Here is a 17,696-nt window from a genome sequence, read left to right on the forward strand (position 1 = left end):
ACTGTCAGAGGGTCAGTGCTGAGGGAGTGCCGCACTGTCAGAGGGTCAGTACTGAGGGAGTGCCGCACTGTCAGAGGGTCAGTACTGAGGGAGTGCTGCACTGTCAGAGGGTCAGTGCTGAGGGAGTGTCGCGCTGTCAGAGGGTCAGTACTGAGGGAGTGCCGCAGTGTCAGAGGGTCAGTACTGAGGGAGTGCTGCACTGTCAGAGGGTCAGTACTGAGGGAGTGTCGCGCTGTCAGAGGGTCAGTACTGAGGGAGTGCCGCACTGTCAGAGGGTCAGTGCTGAGGGAGTGCCGCACTGTCAGAGGGTCAGTACTGAGGGAGTGCCGCACTGTCAGAGGGTCAGTACTGAGGGAGTGCTGCACTGTCAGAGGGTCAGTGCTGAGGGAGTGCTGCACTGTCAGAGGGTCAGTACTGAGGGAGTGCCGCAGTGTCAGAGGGTCAGTACTGAGGGAGTGCTGCACTGTCAGAGGGTCAGTACTGAGGGAGTGTCGCGCTGTCAGAGGGTCAGTACTGAGGGAGTGCTGCACTGTCAGAGGGTCAGTACTGAGGGAGTGCCGCACTGTCAGAGGGTCAGTACTGAGGGAGTGTCGCGCTGTCAGAGGGTCAGTGCTGAGGGAGTGCCGCACTGTCAGAGGGTCAGTACTGAGGGAGTGCCGCAGTGTCAGAGGGTCAGTACTGAGGGAGTGCTGCACTGTCAGAGGGTCAGTACTGAGGGAGTGCCGCAGTGTCAGAGGGTCAGTACTGAGGGAGTGCTGCACTGTCAGAGGGTCAGTACTGAGGGAGTGTCGCGCTGTCAGAGGGTCAGTGCTGAGGGAGTGCCGCACTGTCAGAGGGTCAGTACTGAGGGAGTGTCGCGCTGTCAGAGGGTCAGTGCTGAGGGAGTGCTGCACTGTCAGAGGGTCAGTGCTGAGGGAGTGCTGCACTGTCAGAGGGTCAGTGCTGAGGGAGTGCCGCACTGTCAGAGGGTCAGTACTGAGGGAGTGCTGCACTGTCAGAGGGTCAGTACTGAGGGAGTGTCGCGCTGTCAGAGGGTCAGTACTGAGGGAGTGCCGCACTGTCAGAGGGTCAGTGCTGAGGGAGTGCCGCACTGTCAGAGGGTCAGTACTGAGGGAGTGCCGCACTGTCAGAGGGTCAGTACTGAGGGAGTGCTGCACTGTCAGAGGGTCAGTGCTGAGGGAGTGCTGCACTGTCAGAGGGTCAGTACTGAGGGAGTGCCGCAGTGTCAGAGGGTCAGTACTGAGGGAGTGCTGCACTGTCAGAGGGTCAGTACTGAGGGAGTGTCGCGCTGTCAGAGGGTCAGTACTGAGGGAGTGCTGCACTGTCAGAGGGTCAGTACTGAGGGAGTGCCGCACTGTCAGAGGGTCAGTACTGAGGGAGTGTCGCGCTGTCAGAGGGTCAGTGCTGAGGGAGTGCCGCACTGTCAGAGGGTCAGTACTGAGGGAGTGCCGCAGTGTCAGAGGGTCAGTACTGAGGGAGTGCTGCACTGTCAGAGGGTCAGTACTGAGGGAGTGCCGCAGTGTCAGAGGGTCAGTACTGAGGGAGTGCTGCACTGTCAGAGGGTCAGTACTGAGGGAGTGTCGCGCTGTCAGAGGGTCAGTGCTGAGGGAGTGCCGCACTGTCAGAGGGTCAGTACTGAGGGAGTGTCGCGCTGTCAGAGGGTCAGTGCTGAGGGAGTGCTGCACTGTCAGAGGGTCAGTGCTGAGGGAGTGCTGCACTGTCAGAGATGCTGTCTTTCAGGATGAGACTTTAAACTTCAGCTCTGTCTGCCCTCTCGGGGTGGGTGTGAAAGATCCCACGGTCACTCTTTGGAAGAAGGGCGGAGGTGGGGTGGGGTGGGGTGGGGTGGGGGTGGGGGGAGGTGATTTTGCCCAGTGTCCTGGGGCAATATGTATCCCTCAACCAACGTCACTGGAAAAACAACAGTTGATCTGGGTCATTGTCACATTGCTGTGTGTGGGATCTTGCTATGCGCAGATTTTTCAGACCATAAGCACATCTGAAATAGGAACAGGAGTAGGCCATTCGGCCCCTTGAACCTGCTCCGCCATTCAATAGGATGACCCGACATTCCTCACGTCCACTTTCCTGCCCTTTCCCCTGGATTCCCTTCCTGATCGGAAATCTATCTCAGCCTTAAATATACACAAGGACTCTGTCCCCACACAGCTCTCCGTGGCAAAGAGTACCAAAGACTCACAACCCTCTGAGAGAAGAAATTCCTCCTCATCTCAGTCTTGAATCAGCCCCCCTTTATTCTGAGACTATTCCCTGTGGTCCCAGACTCTCCCATGAGGGGAAACATCCTCTCAGCATTTACCCTGTCAAGCTCCTTAGCAATCCGATATGTTTCAATGAGATCACCTCTCATTCTTCTAAATTCCAATGGGTAGAATCGCAACCTGTTTACCCTTTGCTTCATAAAACAATCCCTCCATAGCGGGGATCATCCCAGTGAACCTTCTCTACAAGGTCTCCAATCTTTCCTAAAATAAGGGAACCACAACTGCTCACAGTGCTCCAGATGTGGTCTCAATGGCACCTTGTACAGTTGCAGCAAGACTTCCCGACTCTGATATCCAACCGGGGGGGAGCGGGGAGGGCGGGGGAGAGGATCCTGAGGAGGTGGCGTGTGCTCAGACGGATGAGTTTAAATTGTTCTCCAAACATGCCAAATTGGCAATTCGGAATTCGAAGGAGACATTGAAACGGAAAGAAAATTTGAATTTCTCATTTCCTCTGATTCTCGATTCTTCCGCCGTTGGAATAGTTTCTCCCTTTCCATTCCGTCCCAAACACCCTCGCAATTTTAAACCCCTCAATCAAAGCTCTCTCTCCACCCTCTCTTCCCCAGAGGAACACAGTCTCAGATTCTCCAATCGATCCACATCACTGAACGCCCTCATCTCCAGAACATAGAAACAAGAACAGGAGTAGGCCATTCGGCCCATCGAGCCTGCTCCACCATTCATTATGATCATGGCTGATCATTGAATATTCTGATTCCCTCCTTCCCCTCATATCCCTCGATCCCTTTACCCCAAGAACTATATCTAATTTCTTTCTGAAATCACACAATGTTTTGGCCTCAGCTACATTCTGTGGGAGTGAATTCCACACATTCACCACCCTCTGGGTGAAGAAATTTCTCCTCACCTCAGTCCTAAAAGGTTTACCTCTTATCATGTACCAACCGACTCAAGAACAGCTTCTTCCCTGCTGCCATCAGACTTTTGAATGGACCTACCTCGCATTAAGTTGATCTTTCTCTACACCCTAGCTATGACTGTAACACTACATTCTGCATCCTCTCCTTTCCTTCTCTATGAACGGTATGCTTTCTCTGTATAGTGCGCAAGGAACAATGATTTTCACTGTATCCCAATACATGTGACAATAATAAATCAAATCAAAATCAAACTATGATCCCAAGTTCTAGACTCCCCCACCATCGGGAACATTCTTTCTGAATCCACCCTGTCTAACCCTGTTAGAATTTTATAAGTTTCTATGAGATCCCCTCTCACTCTTCTAAACTCCAATGAATATAATCCTAACTGACTTAATCTCTCCTCATATGACAGACCTGGCGTCCCAGGAACCAGCCTGGTAAACCTTTGCTGTTCTCCCTCTAGGAAGGACATCCTTCTTCAGATAAGGACACCACAACTGTACACAATACTCCAGGTGTGGCCTCACCAACACCCTGTACAATTGCAGTAAAACATGTCTATCCCTATCCTCAAATCCTCTCGCTATGAAGGCCAACATACCATTTGCCTTTACATTACATTTACATTAAAGAAGAGGTTTTGCAGGATGTTGCCTTGTATTAACTCTGAGGAGAGGTTGAATAAACTCGGTTTGTTCTCACTGGAAAGGCAGAGGTTGAGGGGTGACCTGATAGAGGTCTACAGGATTATGAGAGGCATGGACAGAGTGGATCGTCAGATGCTCTTTTCGAGGGTAGAAAAGTCAAGTACGAGGGGACATAGGGAAAAGTTTAGAGGAGATGTGCGAGGCAAGTGCTTTTTATGCAGGGTGGTGAATGTCTGGAACGCGCTGCCCAGGGAGGTGGTGGGAGCAGGTACGATCGAGGCATTTAAGGGGCAACTAGACGAATATGTGAATAGGATGGGAATGGAAGATGACGCACTCTGTAAGTGCATACAGTTTTATTTAGGCAGGCATCATGATCGGCACGGCTTGGAGGGCCGAAGGGCTGTTCCTGTGCTGTACTGTTCTTTGATCTTTGCCTTCTTTACTGCCTGCTGTACCTGCACGCTTACTTTCAGCGACTGATGCACGAGGGCACCAAGATCTCGCTGAGTATCCACCTCTCTCAATTTACACCCATTCAAATAATAATCTGTCTTCCTATTACTGCTACCAATGTGGATAACCTCATCTTTATCCACATTATACTGCATCTGCTATGCCATTCTTGTCAATATTTCTCTGCATTCTCTCTCTAATGCCTCCATATCCTTCCGACAGTGCCACACCCAGAACTGGACACAATACTCCAATTGAGGCTGAACTGGTGTTTTGCAAATGTTCAGCGCAACTAGCTTGCTTTTTCAGCTTGGAACTCTGAGCCCCTGAGCAATCCAATATGTTTCAATGAGATCACCTCTCATTCTTCCAATGAGTAGAGACACAACCCGTTTACCCTTTGCTTCATCAGACAATCCCTCCATACCGGGGATCATCCTGTTCCTTAAACAAGGGGACCTAAACAGCTCACAGCGCTCCAGATGTGGTCTGGACAGGGGTCCCTGATGGAGCGTCTCTCTGGTTGGTGTTTTGGTGAGGCTGTTATTCTGATGTTCCAGGTCTTTACCCTCACTCTATGCTCAGACTGCCGCGAGTTCTGCTGAGTTGGGATTCGCATTCCAAGCTGTAATCTCCACCATGCACCAACACAAGCTAATTACTGTTAAACCAATCTTTGCCCTTCCTGAAGTCGAACATTGACACTTCACACCTGGGGCATCACACATCTCTGATCCGCTGTCAATGTTAATACACTGCCCGGCTGCTCACTCACCTGACTGCCAGAACTTAACCCTCTCCTACCCCAGCAATGTTCCACCTTCAGATTCTCACCATGTGTTCAAATCCCTCTTCACCCACCTCCCTATCTCTGTAACCTCCTCCAGTCCCTACAACCCTCCCTATCTGTGTAACCTCCTTCAGCCCCTACAACTCTCCCAATCTCTGTAACCTCCTCCAGCACCCACAACCCTCCCTATCTCTGTAACCTCCTCCAGCCCTGACACCCCTCCCTATCTCTGAAACTGCCTCCAGCCCCGACACCCCTCCCTATCTCTGTAACCTCCTCCAGCCCCTGCACCCTCCCTATCTCTGTAACCTTATCCAGTCCCTACAACCTTCCCTATCTCTGTAACCTCCTCCAGTCCCTACAACCTTCCCTATCTCTGTAACCTCCTCCAGTCCCGACACCTCTCTCTATCTCTGTAACCTCCTCCAGCCTCGACAACCCTCCCTACCTCTGTAACCTCCTCCAGCCCCTACACCGCTCCCTATCTCTGTAACCTCCTCCAGCCCCTACACCCCTCCCTACCTCTGTAACCTCCTCCAGCCCCTACACCGCTCCCTATCTCTGTAACCTCCTCCAGCCCCTACACCCCTCCCTATCTCTGTAACCTCCTCCAGCCTCTACACCCCTTCCTATCTCTGTAACCTCCTCTAGCCCCTGCACCCCTCCCTATCTCTGTAACCTCCTCTAGCCCCTGCACCCCTCCCTATCTCTGTAACCTCCTCCAGCCCCTACACCCCTCCCTACCTCTGTAACCTCCTCCAGCCCCTACACCGCTCCCTATCTCTGTAACCTCCTCCAGCCCCTACACCCCTCCCTATCTCTGTAACCTCCTCCAGCCCCTACGCCCCTCCCTATCTCTGTAACCCCCTCCAACCCCACGCCCCTCCCTATCTCTGTAACCTCCTCCAGCCCCTACGCCCCTCCCTATCTCTGTAACCCCCTCCAACCCCGCGCCCCTCCCTATCTCTGTAACCTCCTCCAGCCCCTACACCCCTCCCTATCTCTGTAACCTCCTCCAGCCGCTACACCCCTTCCTATCACATTCGAAATATTGCTGTTCCGCTCTGTTGTATTTTTTATCTTGGAGCTATGTAGAGATGACACTGGCCTCTACGTGTGGAGCAGGTTTAATTGGCAGTGCTTTCAAATGTCTGCTCCAAGTTCCACCCCTGCCTTCCAGATCTTTCTATAGCTTTGTTGCTCAATCCACATCCGGACCTAACTAGCCGAACGCAGAGAGAATCGACCATCAATAGACTCACATAATCAAACCCAGAACGACTGAACTCTGAAGTCAGCTTTGCTGATCCCTCTCCTTCGATGAATTATTGGGGAAAGCTAAAATTCTTTGTCAGATTCCTGTCACGCACACTGCCTGAGGTGATTCCCTCTGGCACAGCCAGATTTTGCAGCAAACAAAACATAGGAATTTGGTTATTTCTACTAAACATGAGTCAACTCCCTCTCCGCCCACCTGTTCTGTTGTTTCCCACTGCTGGTACACGCCCCTCACATTTCAGGGTCAAAGTTGAATCAAGTGGACATGATTTGTGTTTGGCGCACTTTTAACAGTAGCCTGATTGGACCATGGCACATTACGCCCCAAAGCCGCCTCGCGATGAATAGCCTTTACCGTCTCATTAATTCCACCCCCTTCTGAGTAACAAGAAAGTCAAGGTCAAGCAGGCTGAATGGCCTCTCCTGTTCCTGTGTAACAGGCTCGAGGGGCTGAATGGGGCCTCCTCCTGTTCCTGTGTAACAGGCTTGAGGGGGGCTGAATGGGGCCTCCTCCTGTTTCTGTCTAACAGGCTCGAGGGGGGCTGAATGGGGCCTCCTTCTGCTCCTGTGTAACAGGCTCGAGGGGGGCTGAATGGGGCCTCCTCCTGTTTCTGTCTAACAGGCTCGAGGGGGGCTGAATGGGGCCTCCTCCTGTTTCTGTGTAACAGGCTCGAGGGGGGCTGAATGGGGCCTCCTCCTGTTCCTGTGTAACAGGCTCGAGGGGGGCTGAATGGGGCCTCCTCCTGTTCCTGTGTAACAGGCTCGAGGGGGGCTGAATGAGGCCTCCTCCTGTTCCTGTGTAACAGGCTCGAGGGGGGCTGAATGGGGCCTCCTCCTGTTTCTGTGTAACAGGCTCGAGGGGGGCTGAATGGGGCCTCCTTCTGTTCCTGTGTAACAGGCTCGAGGGGGGCTGAATGGGGCCTCCTCCTGTTCCTGTGTAACAGGCTCGAGGGGGGCTGAATGAGGCCTCCTCCTGTTCCTGTGTAACAGGCTCGAGGGGGGCTGAATGGGGCCTCCTTCTGTTCCTGTGTAACAGGCTCGAGGGGCTGATTGGGGCCTCTTCCTGTTCCTGTGTAACAGGTTTAACAACACCAGGTTAAAGTCCAACAAGTTTATTTGGCAGCAAAAGCCACACAAGCTTTGTGTGGCTTTTGCTACCAAATAAACCTGTTGGACTTTAACCTGGTGTTGTTAAACTTCTTACTGTGTTTACCCCAGTCCAACGCCGGCACCTCTACATCCTGTGTAACAGGCTCGAGGAGGCTGAATGGGGCCTCCTCCTGTTCCTGTGTAACAGGCTCGAGGGGGGCTGAATGGGGCCTCCTCCTGTTCCTGTGTAACAGGCTCGAGGGGGTTGAATGGGGCCTCCTCCTGTTCCTGTGTAACAGGCTCGAGGGGGTTGAATGGGGCCTCCTCCTGTTCCTGTGTAACAGGCTCGAGGGGGTTGAATGGGGCCTCCTCCTGTTCCTGTGTAACAGGCTCGAGGGGGTTGAATGGGGCCTCCTCCTGTTCCTGTGTAACAGGCTCGAGGGGGGCTGAATGGGGCCTCCTCCTGTTCCTGTGTAACAGGCTCGAGGGGGGCTGAATGGGGCCTCCTCCTGTTCCTGTGTAACAGGCTCGAGGGGGGCTGAATGGGGCCTCCTCCTGTTCCTGTGTAACAGGCTTGAGGGGGTTGAATGGGGCCTCCTCCTGTTCCTGTGTAACAGGCTTGAGGGGGGCTGAATGGGGCCTCCTCCTGTACCTGGGTTTATCTAACTCGGGTATCTTGAACCCCACGATCGGGAAAGGCCGCTTACCTAGTACCGTTACCACGGCAACCTGGTGATGGGTGTCCTCCGAGTACAGCTGACAGTAGTAGCCTCCCTCATCCTGCACCCGAATATCGGACAGGGCAATACGCACTTGCTTGTGAGTGAAGGAGACAAGTTGGAAGCGTTCATCTTTGAGAGCTGAAAGATAGGGGGGAAAAAAAAGAGAAAAACATCTGAGCTTGCACCCAATCGGAAGACAGCATTGTCATAGGTTGGCGAGCAGTGCACTCTGCTGCCCTCTGTGCTGGAGAGGTGTAAGTACAGTCAGTTCAAAGATGGCGACCGACAATTTCAGCTTGACCCTGGCCTGACTCAACACAATGCAGAACACCGTAGGGTGACCGACTATGGTTAAATGTATTCCTGGAGATCCCATCGCAAGGTGTACCCCACCCATCCCTCAATCCCACCACCCACACCCCACCCCGAACCCCATACACTCCAGCCAATAGTCGGTCAACACTTCCATCCTTGTGACTATATCTTTAAGAAATGTATTTAATTCATGTTTCTCTGCAGGATGTTTTGTCGGCACCATGTTGTCTGCAACTGGTGTCCTGTATTGTTACTGCGGCAGTATAATTGATACCGTGTTGATTTTAATCTGAACTAATGTAGTGTCCTGTAGTTTTAGTGATCCCCTGGGATTGCTGAGGGGTGTTTGATTGGGGCGGGGGGGGATGATTGACAGGTCCTGTCATGTGACTAAGGACAGCTTTTTTTCTCCCAGAGTGATTCAGTTTTTAGTTTGGTTTTCAGAAGCAGCTTAAGGCTAAGAGAGACAGCAATGTTTCTTTCCCTCTCTGGAGTTGGAGTGTCTGTTCTCTGTGGCTGTTTTTGCAAACTGCCAGAGATTAAGTCTCCCTCTCTGACCTTTGACTGTTTTGTGGAAATCCTTCTCTTCAAACAACTGGCGGGGAGAGAAGAATCTGCGTCGGCACAGACTTGATGGGCTGAAGGGCCTGTTTCAGTGCTGTACTGTTCTCTTTTCTTTTTACGTGTTGCTGCAATTGTATCAGGTGTTGGCGAGACCACAACTGGAGTGTTGTGCCCAGTTTTGGTCTCCTTATTTGAGGAAGGATGTGGTGGCATCGGAGGCAGTTCAGAGGTGGGTCACCAGATTGATTCCGGGGATGAAGGGGTTGACGTACGAGGAGAGATTAAACTGGGTTGATACTTGCTGGAGTTTAGGAGGATGAGAGGGGATCTGATCGAGGGATATAAAATACTAAAAGGGATTGATAAAGTAAACGTGGACCAAACGTTTCCCCTAATGGGGCAATCTAGAGGTCACAGGTACAGGCTGAGAAGCGGTAGATTTAAAACTGAGATGAGGAGGAACTACTTCTCGCAGAGGGTGGTGAATTTGTGGAACTCACTGCCCCATAGCACGGTGGAGTCTGAATCATTGAATGGTTTCAAGAAGGAGATGGATATATTTCTGATATAAAAAAGAAACAGGGTAAAGGGATGTGGGGAAGAGGTGAGGAGGTGGATTTGAAACCAGGGAGGGATCAGCCATGATCTGATTGAATGGCGGAGTGGGTTCAAAGGGCTGAATTGCCCACTTCTGCTCCTAATTCCCATGTTCCTCTGTTCCTATTTCTGTCCATAGGTGTTACAAAGCTGAGGACCCAGCATCACATGGGCAGACTAGTTTCTGTGCCAAGTCTGAAGGGTGTGTGTCTGTGGGACGGTGTTGAACTTGGAACAACAGAGAGAGCTAGCTGTCACGTTTAAGTCTTATAATTGGTAAAAGTTAGACTAATCCTTTTTGTTATATTCTAATTGTGTTCTTAAATAAACTTTGTTTCATAAAAGCTCCCTAGTGGGATCATACCTGGAGTGAAACATCTTATGCTTACCCCAATGCCAAAATCAAATGTAAAATTTAAGCTAACTTCACAAAATACCTTGGAGTTTCTCGCCTGGGCCTTCACATGTGACTCACTGCCTTCCTACACCAATTGGAAAGCAAAAATAATTCTCTGCCTCCCCAGACCACTGCAATCCATAGATGGCATTTCGGGGAGGAGTCAGGAAGTCAGTTACTCACCGCAGGATTCCCAACTGTTGGAATGCGCTCCCTAACAGCACTGTGGGTGGACCTACACCTCAGGGATTGCAGCGGGTTCAAGATGGCGACTCACCCACCACCTTCTGGAGGGGCACTTAGGGATGGGCAATAAGACCAAAGGACCAGAAGATATAGGAGCAGAATTAGGCCATTCAGCCCATCGAGTCTGCTCTGCCATTCAATCATGATGTGGAGATGCCGGCATTGGACTCGGGGTGGACACAGTTCGAAGTCTCACAACGCCAGTTTAAAGTCCAACAGGTTTATTTGGAATCACGAGCTTTCAGAGCGTTGTCCCTTCATCAGGTGAGCGCTGCTGGTGAAGGCACTCACCTTCAGATGAAGGAGTAGTGCTCTGAAAGCTTGTGATTCCAAATAAACCTGTTGGATTTTAACCTGGTGTTGTGAGACTTCTTACTGTGCCCATTCAGTCACGGTTGATATGATTCTCATCCCCATTCTCCTGCCTTCTCCCTGTAACCCTTGATCCCCATATTGATCAAGAAGATAGCTATCTCTGTCTTAAAGACACTCAATGACCCGGCCTCCACAGCCCTCTGTAGCAATGAGTTCCACAGATTCACCACCCTCTGGCTGAAGAAATTTCTCCTCATCTCAGTTTTAAAGGAGCGTTCCTTCACTCTGAGGTTGTGCCCTTGAGTTCCAGTCTCTCCCACTAGTGGAAACATTCTCTCCATGTCCATTCTATCCGGGCCTCTCAGTATTCTGTAAGTTTCAATTAGACTACCCCCCCCCCCCCCTCATCCTTCTAAACTCCATCGAGTACAGACCCAGAGTCCTCAACCGTTCCTCATATGACAAACACTTCATTCCAGGGATCGGACTTGTGAACCTCCTCTGGACCCTTTCCAAGGCCAGCACATCCTTCCTCAGGTATGGGGCCCAAAACTGCTCACAATATTCAAAATGTGGTCTGACCAGAGCCTCATACAGCCTCAGAAATACATCCCTGCTCTTGTATTCTAGCCCTCTCAACATGAAGGCTAACATTGCATTTGCCTTCCTAACTGCCAACTGAACTTGCACGTCAACCTTAAGAGAATCTTGAACAAGGACTCCCAAGTCCCTTCGTGCTTCTGATTTCCTAAGCATTTCCCTATTTAGAAAATAGTCCATGCCTCCATTCCTCCTTCCAAAGTGCATAACCTCACACTTTCCCACATTGTATTCCATCTGCCACTTCTTTGCCCGCTCTCCTAACCTGTCCAAGTCATTCTGCAGTCATTCAATAAATGCTGACCTCACCTGTGACACCCGCATCCCGTCACTGAATTGATAAAAACATTCCATTACTCAGAATTGGAGTGATACTGACTCATTAACCATGTTTCAGGTCATGTTAGGGTTAAATACAATAATATATCCTATCACTTTCCATTGACAGTCATAGCAGGGAATAATGTTTTCCTGGTGGGAAGGCATCTTTTGCAATGCATGCTTGCTATGTGGTCATCGCTGGCTGGTCCAGTATTTATTGCCCATCCCTAATTGCCTCTTGAGAAGGTGGTGGGTGAGCTGCCATCTTGAACCTGCTGTCCCTGAGGTGTAGGTACACCCACAGTGCTGTTAGGGAGGGAGTTCCAGGATTTTGACCCCAGCAACAGTGAAGGAACGGCCGATATATTTCCAAGTCGGGATGGTGAGTGACTCGGAGGGGAACCTCCAGGTGGGGGTGTCCCCAGGTATCTGCTGCCCTTGTCCTTCTAGATGGTAGCGGTCGTGGGTTTGAAAGGTGCTGCCTAAGGAGCCTTGGTGAGATGCTGCAGTGCATCTTGTAGATGGTACACACGGCTGTCACTGTGCGTCGGGGGTGGAGGGAGTGAATGTTTGTGGTTAGCGTGTCGATCAAGCGGGGCTGCTTTGTCCTGGATGGTGTTGAGCTTCTTGAGTGTTGTTGGAGCCGCACCCATCCAGGCAAGTGGGGAGTATTCCATCACACTCCTGACTTTTTTTAATTCATTCGTGGGACTTGGGCGTCGCTGGCTGGCCAACATTTATTGCCCATCCCTTGTTGCCCAAGGGGCAGGTGAGAGTCACATTGCTGTGGCTCTGGAGTCACATGTAGGTCAGACCAGGTAAGGACGGCAGATTTCCTTCTCTAAAGGGACATGAGTGAACCAGATGGGTTTTTCCGACAATCGGCAACGGTTTCATGGTCATCAGTAGATTCTAAATTCCAGATATTTTTTATTGAATTCAAATTCCACCATCTGCCTTGGGGGGATTTGAACCCGGGTCCCCAGAACATTAGCTGAGTTTCTGGATTAATAGACTAGTGATTATGCCACTAGGCCATCGCCTCCCCTGTGTCCTTGTGGGTGGTGGACAGGCTTTTGGGGAGTCAAAAGGTGAGTTACTCGCCGCAGGATTACCAGCCTCTGACCTGCTTTGGTAGCCATTGGGTTTCAAGTTTATATATTAGTCGCAAATAAAGCTTACATTAACACTGCAATGAAGTTATTGTGAAATTCCCCTCGTCTCCACAGTCCGGCGCCTGTTCGGGTCAATGCACCTAACCAGCACGTCTTTCAGAATGTGGGAGGAAACTCAAGAACCTGGAGGAAACCCATGCAGACACGGGGAGAACGTGCAAACTCCACACAGACAGTGACCCAAGCTGGGAATCGAACCCAGGTACCTGGCGCTGTGAGGCAGCAGTGCTAACCACTGTGCCATCGTGCCACCCTAAACAATGACGCCCAGCGTGGGGCTCGAACTCACAACCCTGAGATTCTGAGTCTCATGCCGTACTGACTGAGCTAGCCAGGCACATGGCTGGGTCCACATCAGCTTCTGTGTTAAGATGTTATTGTTAAACTGGGCCCATTCATTTCCCTGCAGGATCAGTCAGAGTCCGTCTGTCACTGAGACAGTGCTGAGTGAGCACAAAGTGGTCTTTTGAGCGAGGCAGGGTAATAAATGATAATGTGAACATTACGATATTAAACATCATCCATCAGCGGATCAAGGTACCTTGTGACGACCAATTCATTTGCAGGCAATTTCTTCACAGACACAAAAGACACGCCAGTTTCTGTCAGAGAAATTACCGAAGGAACTCACACGGGTGTGGTACACAGTAAAGTGCTCAATTTAGTCATGAGTGGTTGGACTGGAGACTGCGATGATGAAAAATTACAGCGTTCCATACACGCAGAAATGAAGTGAGCAGAGATAAAGGCCAATTTATCCTCGTCGGTCTTTCCTTATCTTGGACAGGATCCGGAGCGGGACTGTCTGAGGGATCTGTGTCACTCAGGGTGACGGGACAGAAACTGTGATATTCTGGTTTACTGATCCCAGCCTGATGCAGTTCTCTTCCGCACTCTCTCCAATGTGTTCACATCCTTCCGATAGTGTGGTGCCCAGAACTGTACACAACATTCCAGCTGAGGTCCAACTAGTGTCTTGTGTAAGTTCAGCATAAACCCTTTGCTCTTGTACTCTGTGTCCCTATTAATAAAGCCCAGGATAATATCTGCTTCATTTAACATATAAAAAAATACACATCCCATTGCCTCTCAAGATGGAAATTAACCCGTGATTAATTTCTAACACCACCTCCCAGAGACTTGTAGAAAACGCTCTCTCTGAAACAAGTATCAATCCGATTCAAAAGTCTGACAGCAGCAGGGAAGAAGCTGTTCTTGAGTCGGTTGGTACGTGACCTCAGACTTTTGTATCTTTTTCCCGGCGGAAGAAGATGGAAGAGAGAATGTCCGGGGTGCGTGGGGTCCTTGATTATGCTGGCTGCTTTGCCGAGGCAGCGGGAAGTGTAGACAGAGTCAATGGACGGGTGGTTGGTTTCTGTGATGGACTGGGCTTCGTTCATGACCCTTTGTAGTTTCTTGCGGTCTTGGGCAGAGCAGGAGCCAGACCAAGCTGCGATAGAACCAGAAAGAATGCTTTCTATGGTGCATCTGTAAAAGTTGGAGAGAGTTGTAGCTGACATGCCAAATTTCCTTAGTCTTCTGAGAAAGTAGAGGCGTTGGTGGGGCTTTCTTAATTATAGTGTCGGCATGGGGGGACCAGGACAGGTTGTAGGTGATCTGGACACCTAAAAACTTGAAGCTCTCAATCATTTCTACTTCATTTTGGCAGGACAGGGGGAGAGAGCAGTTAATAAAGCAGACAGTATCCTGGGCTTTATTAATAGGGACACAGAATACAAGAGCAAGGAGGGTAAACTGAACTTATACAAGACACTAGTTAGACCTCAGCTGGAATGTTGTGTACAGTTCTGGGCGCCACACTATACGAAGGATGTGAACACATTGGAGAGAGTGCAGAAGAGGTTTACAAGAATGATTTCACGGATGAGAAACTTCAGTTATGAGGATGGATTGGAGAGGTTGGGGCTGTTCTCCTTGGAGAGAAGAAGGCGGAGAGGAGATATGATCGAGATGTTCAAAATCATGAGGGAGCTGGACAGAGTAGATGCGGAGAAACTGTTCCCACTCGGAAAAGGATCGAGAACGAGAACAGACTGAAAGTGATTTGCAAAAGAAGCAAATATGAGGTGAGAGAAATATTTCTCACCCAGCGAGTGGTTGGATTCTGGAATGTTCTGCTGGAAAGTGTAGTGGAGGCAGGTTCAATCGAGAGGGCATTAGATGATGATTTGAACAGAATCAATGTGCAGGGTACGGGGGAAAAGGTAAGGGAAATGGCACTAAGTCACGATGCTCATTAGGAGAGTCAGTGCAGACAGGATGGGCTGAATGGCCTCCTGCTGTATTGTAACAATTCTGTGATGGGCTAGGCAGTGACTTCCATCCTCCACGGCACAGACTAGACAATCTCCTCATCCCTTACAGACCAGCCTCCTGATCTACAACACGTTGCTCACCCTGTGAAGTACGTTCAAGAAAGTTCCTCGAACAAGCCCGACACCAATAGTAAAACAAGTGAGAAGCAAGGCAAAGCAATTGGACACCGGGGATGAAACTTAGAGAGGTCAATGCTGGCCAGAGGGTCACGGAGAGAGAGCTCCGAGATCAGGAGGAATATGTGATTGGAATTACATAGAAACTAGAAGCAGGAAGAGGCCACTCGGCCTTTCGAGCCTGCTCTGCCATTCATTATGATCATGGATCATCGAATTCAAAATCCTGATCCCCCTCTTTCCCCCCAGATCCCTTGGTCCCTTTAGCCCCAACAGCTATATCTAATTTCTTCTTGAAATCACACAACGTTTGGGCCTCAACTACTTTCTGCGGGAGTGAATTCCACACATTCACCACGCTCTGGGTGAAGAAATTTCTCCTCACCTCAGTTCTAAAAACTTTACCCCTTATCCTCAAACTATGACCCCTAGTTCTGGGCTCACCCACCATCGAGAACATCTACGCTGTCTAACCCTGTTAGAATTTTATAAGTTTCTACGAGATCCCCTCTCACTCTTCTAAACTCCAGTGAATATAATCCTAATCGACTTAGTCCAATTGTTGGAAAGACAACTCTAGTGGAAAGTAGAGTCACCCCATCGGTGTCCCGGGTGTTGATTACTCGAGAGAGGAAATTGGAGAACAGCAGAGCCTGAAAAATCCTCTAGAGTGCAAATTCCTCCATCAATCCAAATGGAAAGTGAGAAAGGAAGGGAAAATGTGTCCTGATCACAGATTCCACCACGAAAGCAAACACCGTACTGTCATCTTTCAGATGAAACAGCCGAGGCCGGTTTGCCCCCAAAAGACGTCACATCCACCATTTGGAAGAGGAGCTTGAGTGGGTGGGGTTGGAGGGGGGGGGGGAGGCTTGTTCCTTTTGATGTCCCGGGTCCAACAATCCCTCGGCCAACAACACATTGGATTAAAAAAAGAGAGATTTTCGGGTCATTGTCAGGTGGCCGGGAGCTGTGCCCAAACTAACTGTTACTTTTCCAACAATTCACTTCAAAAAAAAAAGCAGAATTCACAAGCGGCAAGTCAGGGATGCGCTGAGCTTGTGAAAGGCGCCATTGAAATGTGAGCCCCTCGTTCCGATCTCCGACTGCAGTGAAGTCGATTGATGGCCAAGTTGCCGCGGCAACGTGAGGGATGCGGGCCTAGCAGCTAAATGCAGCAGAGCGTCTCCCACGCACTCGGAAAATGTCACTCTGAAAGATGAATATCAAGATGTTTGGACTTGACGTTAATTTGAATATTACTGTGCTTCAGTTAATTGTTACCGTTGCTGTCACTGACGCCACGGCTGTGATGTGACGATGGATTAATTAAACACACTGCCTGTACAGCAATAAATCCAACTCATACCAACCATCCTCTGAAGACATGCCTTTCTCACAGAATCCCTACAGCGCAGGAGGAGGCCATTCAGCCCATCAAGCCAGCACCAGCCCTCAGAGAGAGCACTCTATCTCGGCCCATTCCACCTCAACTATCGAAGCCCACTCCCCTGCATTAATCATGGCCAATCCCCCTAACCTGCACATCTTTGGACTGTGGGAGAAACTGGAGCACCCGGAGGAAACCCACGCAGACACGGGGAAACATGCAAACTCTGCACTGAGGCAACTCAGTGTATTTGATCATTCAAGTAACATTCGTGCCACACAAGTGCTAGGCAGTGACCATCTCCAACAGGACAGGATCTAACCATCTGCCTCTGACATTCAATGGCATCACCATCACTAAATGTGCCACTATCAAGATCCTGGGGGTTACATCACTGAATCTCCCACTGTCAACATCCTGGGGGTTACCTTCACTGAATCCCCACTATCAACATCCTGGGGGTTACCTTCACTGAATCCCCACTATCAACATCTTGGGGTTACCATCACTGAATCCCCCCACTATTTACACCCTGGGGGTTACCATCACTGAATCCCCCACTACCAACATCCTGGGGGTTACCATCACTGAATCCCCCACTATCAACATCCTGGGGGTCACCATCACTGAATCCCCCACTATCAACATCCTGGGGGTTACCATCACTGAATCCCCCCACTATTTACATCCTGGGGGTTACCATCACTGAATCCCCCACTACCAACATCCTGGGGGTTACCATCACTGAATCCCCCACTATCAACATCCTGGGAGTTACCATCACTGAATCTCCCCCACTATCAACATCCTGGGAGTTACCATCACTGAATCTCCCCCACTATCAACATCCTGGGAGTTACCATCACTGAATCCCCCCCACTATTTACACCCTGGGGGTTACCATCACTGAATCCCCCACTACCAACATCCTGGGGGTTACCATCACTGAATCCCCCACTATCAACATCTTGGGGAATTACCACTGATCAGAAATTGAACTTGACCCATTCATATAAACACAGTGGCTACCCGAGCAGATCAGAGGCTGGGAATCCTGCGGCGAGTAACTCATCTCCTGACTCCCCAAAGCCTGACCACCATCTACAGGACACAAGTCAGGAGTGTGATGGAATACTCCCCACTTGCCTGGATGGGTGCAGCTCCAACAA

General features: G+C 50.3%; 1 protein-coding gene and 1 non-coding gene across 2 annotated transcripts in view; both read right to left on the reverse strand.

The window, feature by feature from the left end:
* LOC144489970 (cell adhesion molecule 4-like) overlaps window positions 1-17,696 on the reverse strand; it is a gene marked incomplete at both ends in the record, with an annotated part of 44,143 nt that overhangs the window by 11,544 nt on the left and 14,903 nt on the right. The window contains one exon of the mRNA XM_078207798.1: window positions 8,140-8,292. Within this exon, the coding sequence (XP_078063924.1) occupies window positions 8,140-8,292 (153 nt within the window). The remainder of the gene's footprint in view (window positions 1-8,139; window positions 8,293-17,696) is intronic.
* trnal-cag (transfer RNA leucine (anticodon CAG)) lies at window positions 12,949-13,021 on the reverse strand. The gene has a single exon. It is a non-coding gene; the product is annotated as a tRNA-Leu (tRNA).

The sequence above is a fragment of the Mustelus asterias genome, unplaced genomic scaffold (genome assembly GCF_964213995.1).
Source record: "Mustelus asterias unplaced genomic scaffold, sMusAst1.hap1.1 HAP1_SCAFFOLD_2727, whole genome shotgun sequence".
NCBI lineage: Eukaryota > Metazoa > Chordata > Chondrichthyes > Carcharhiniformes > Triakidae > Mustelus > Mustelus asterias.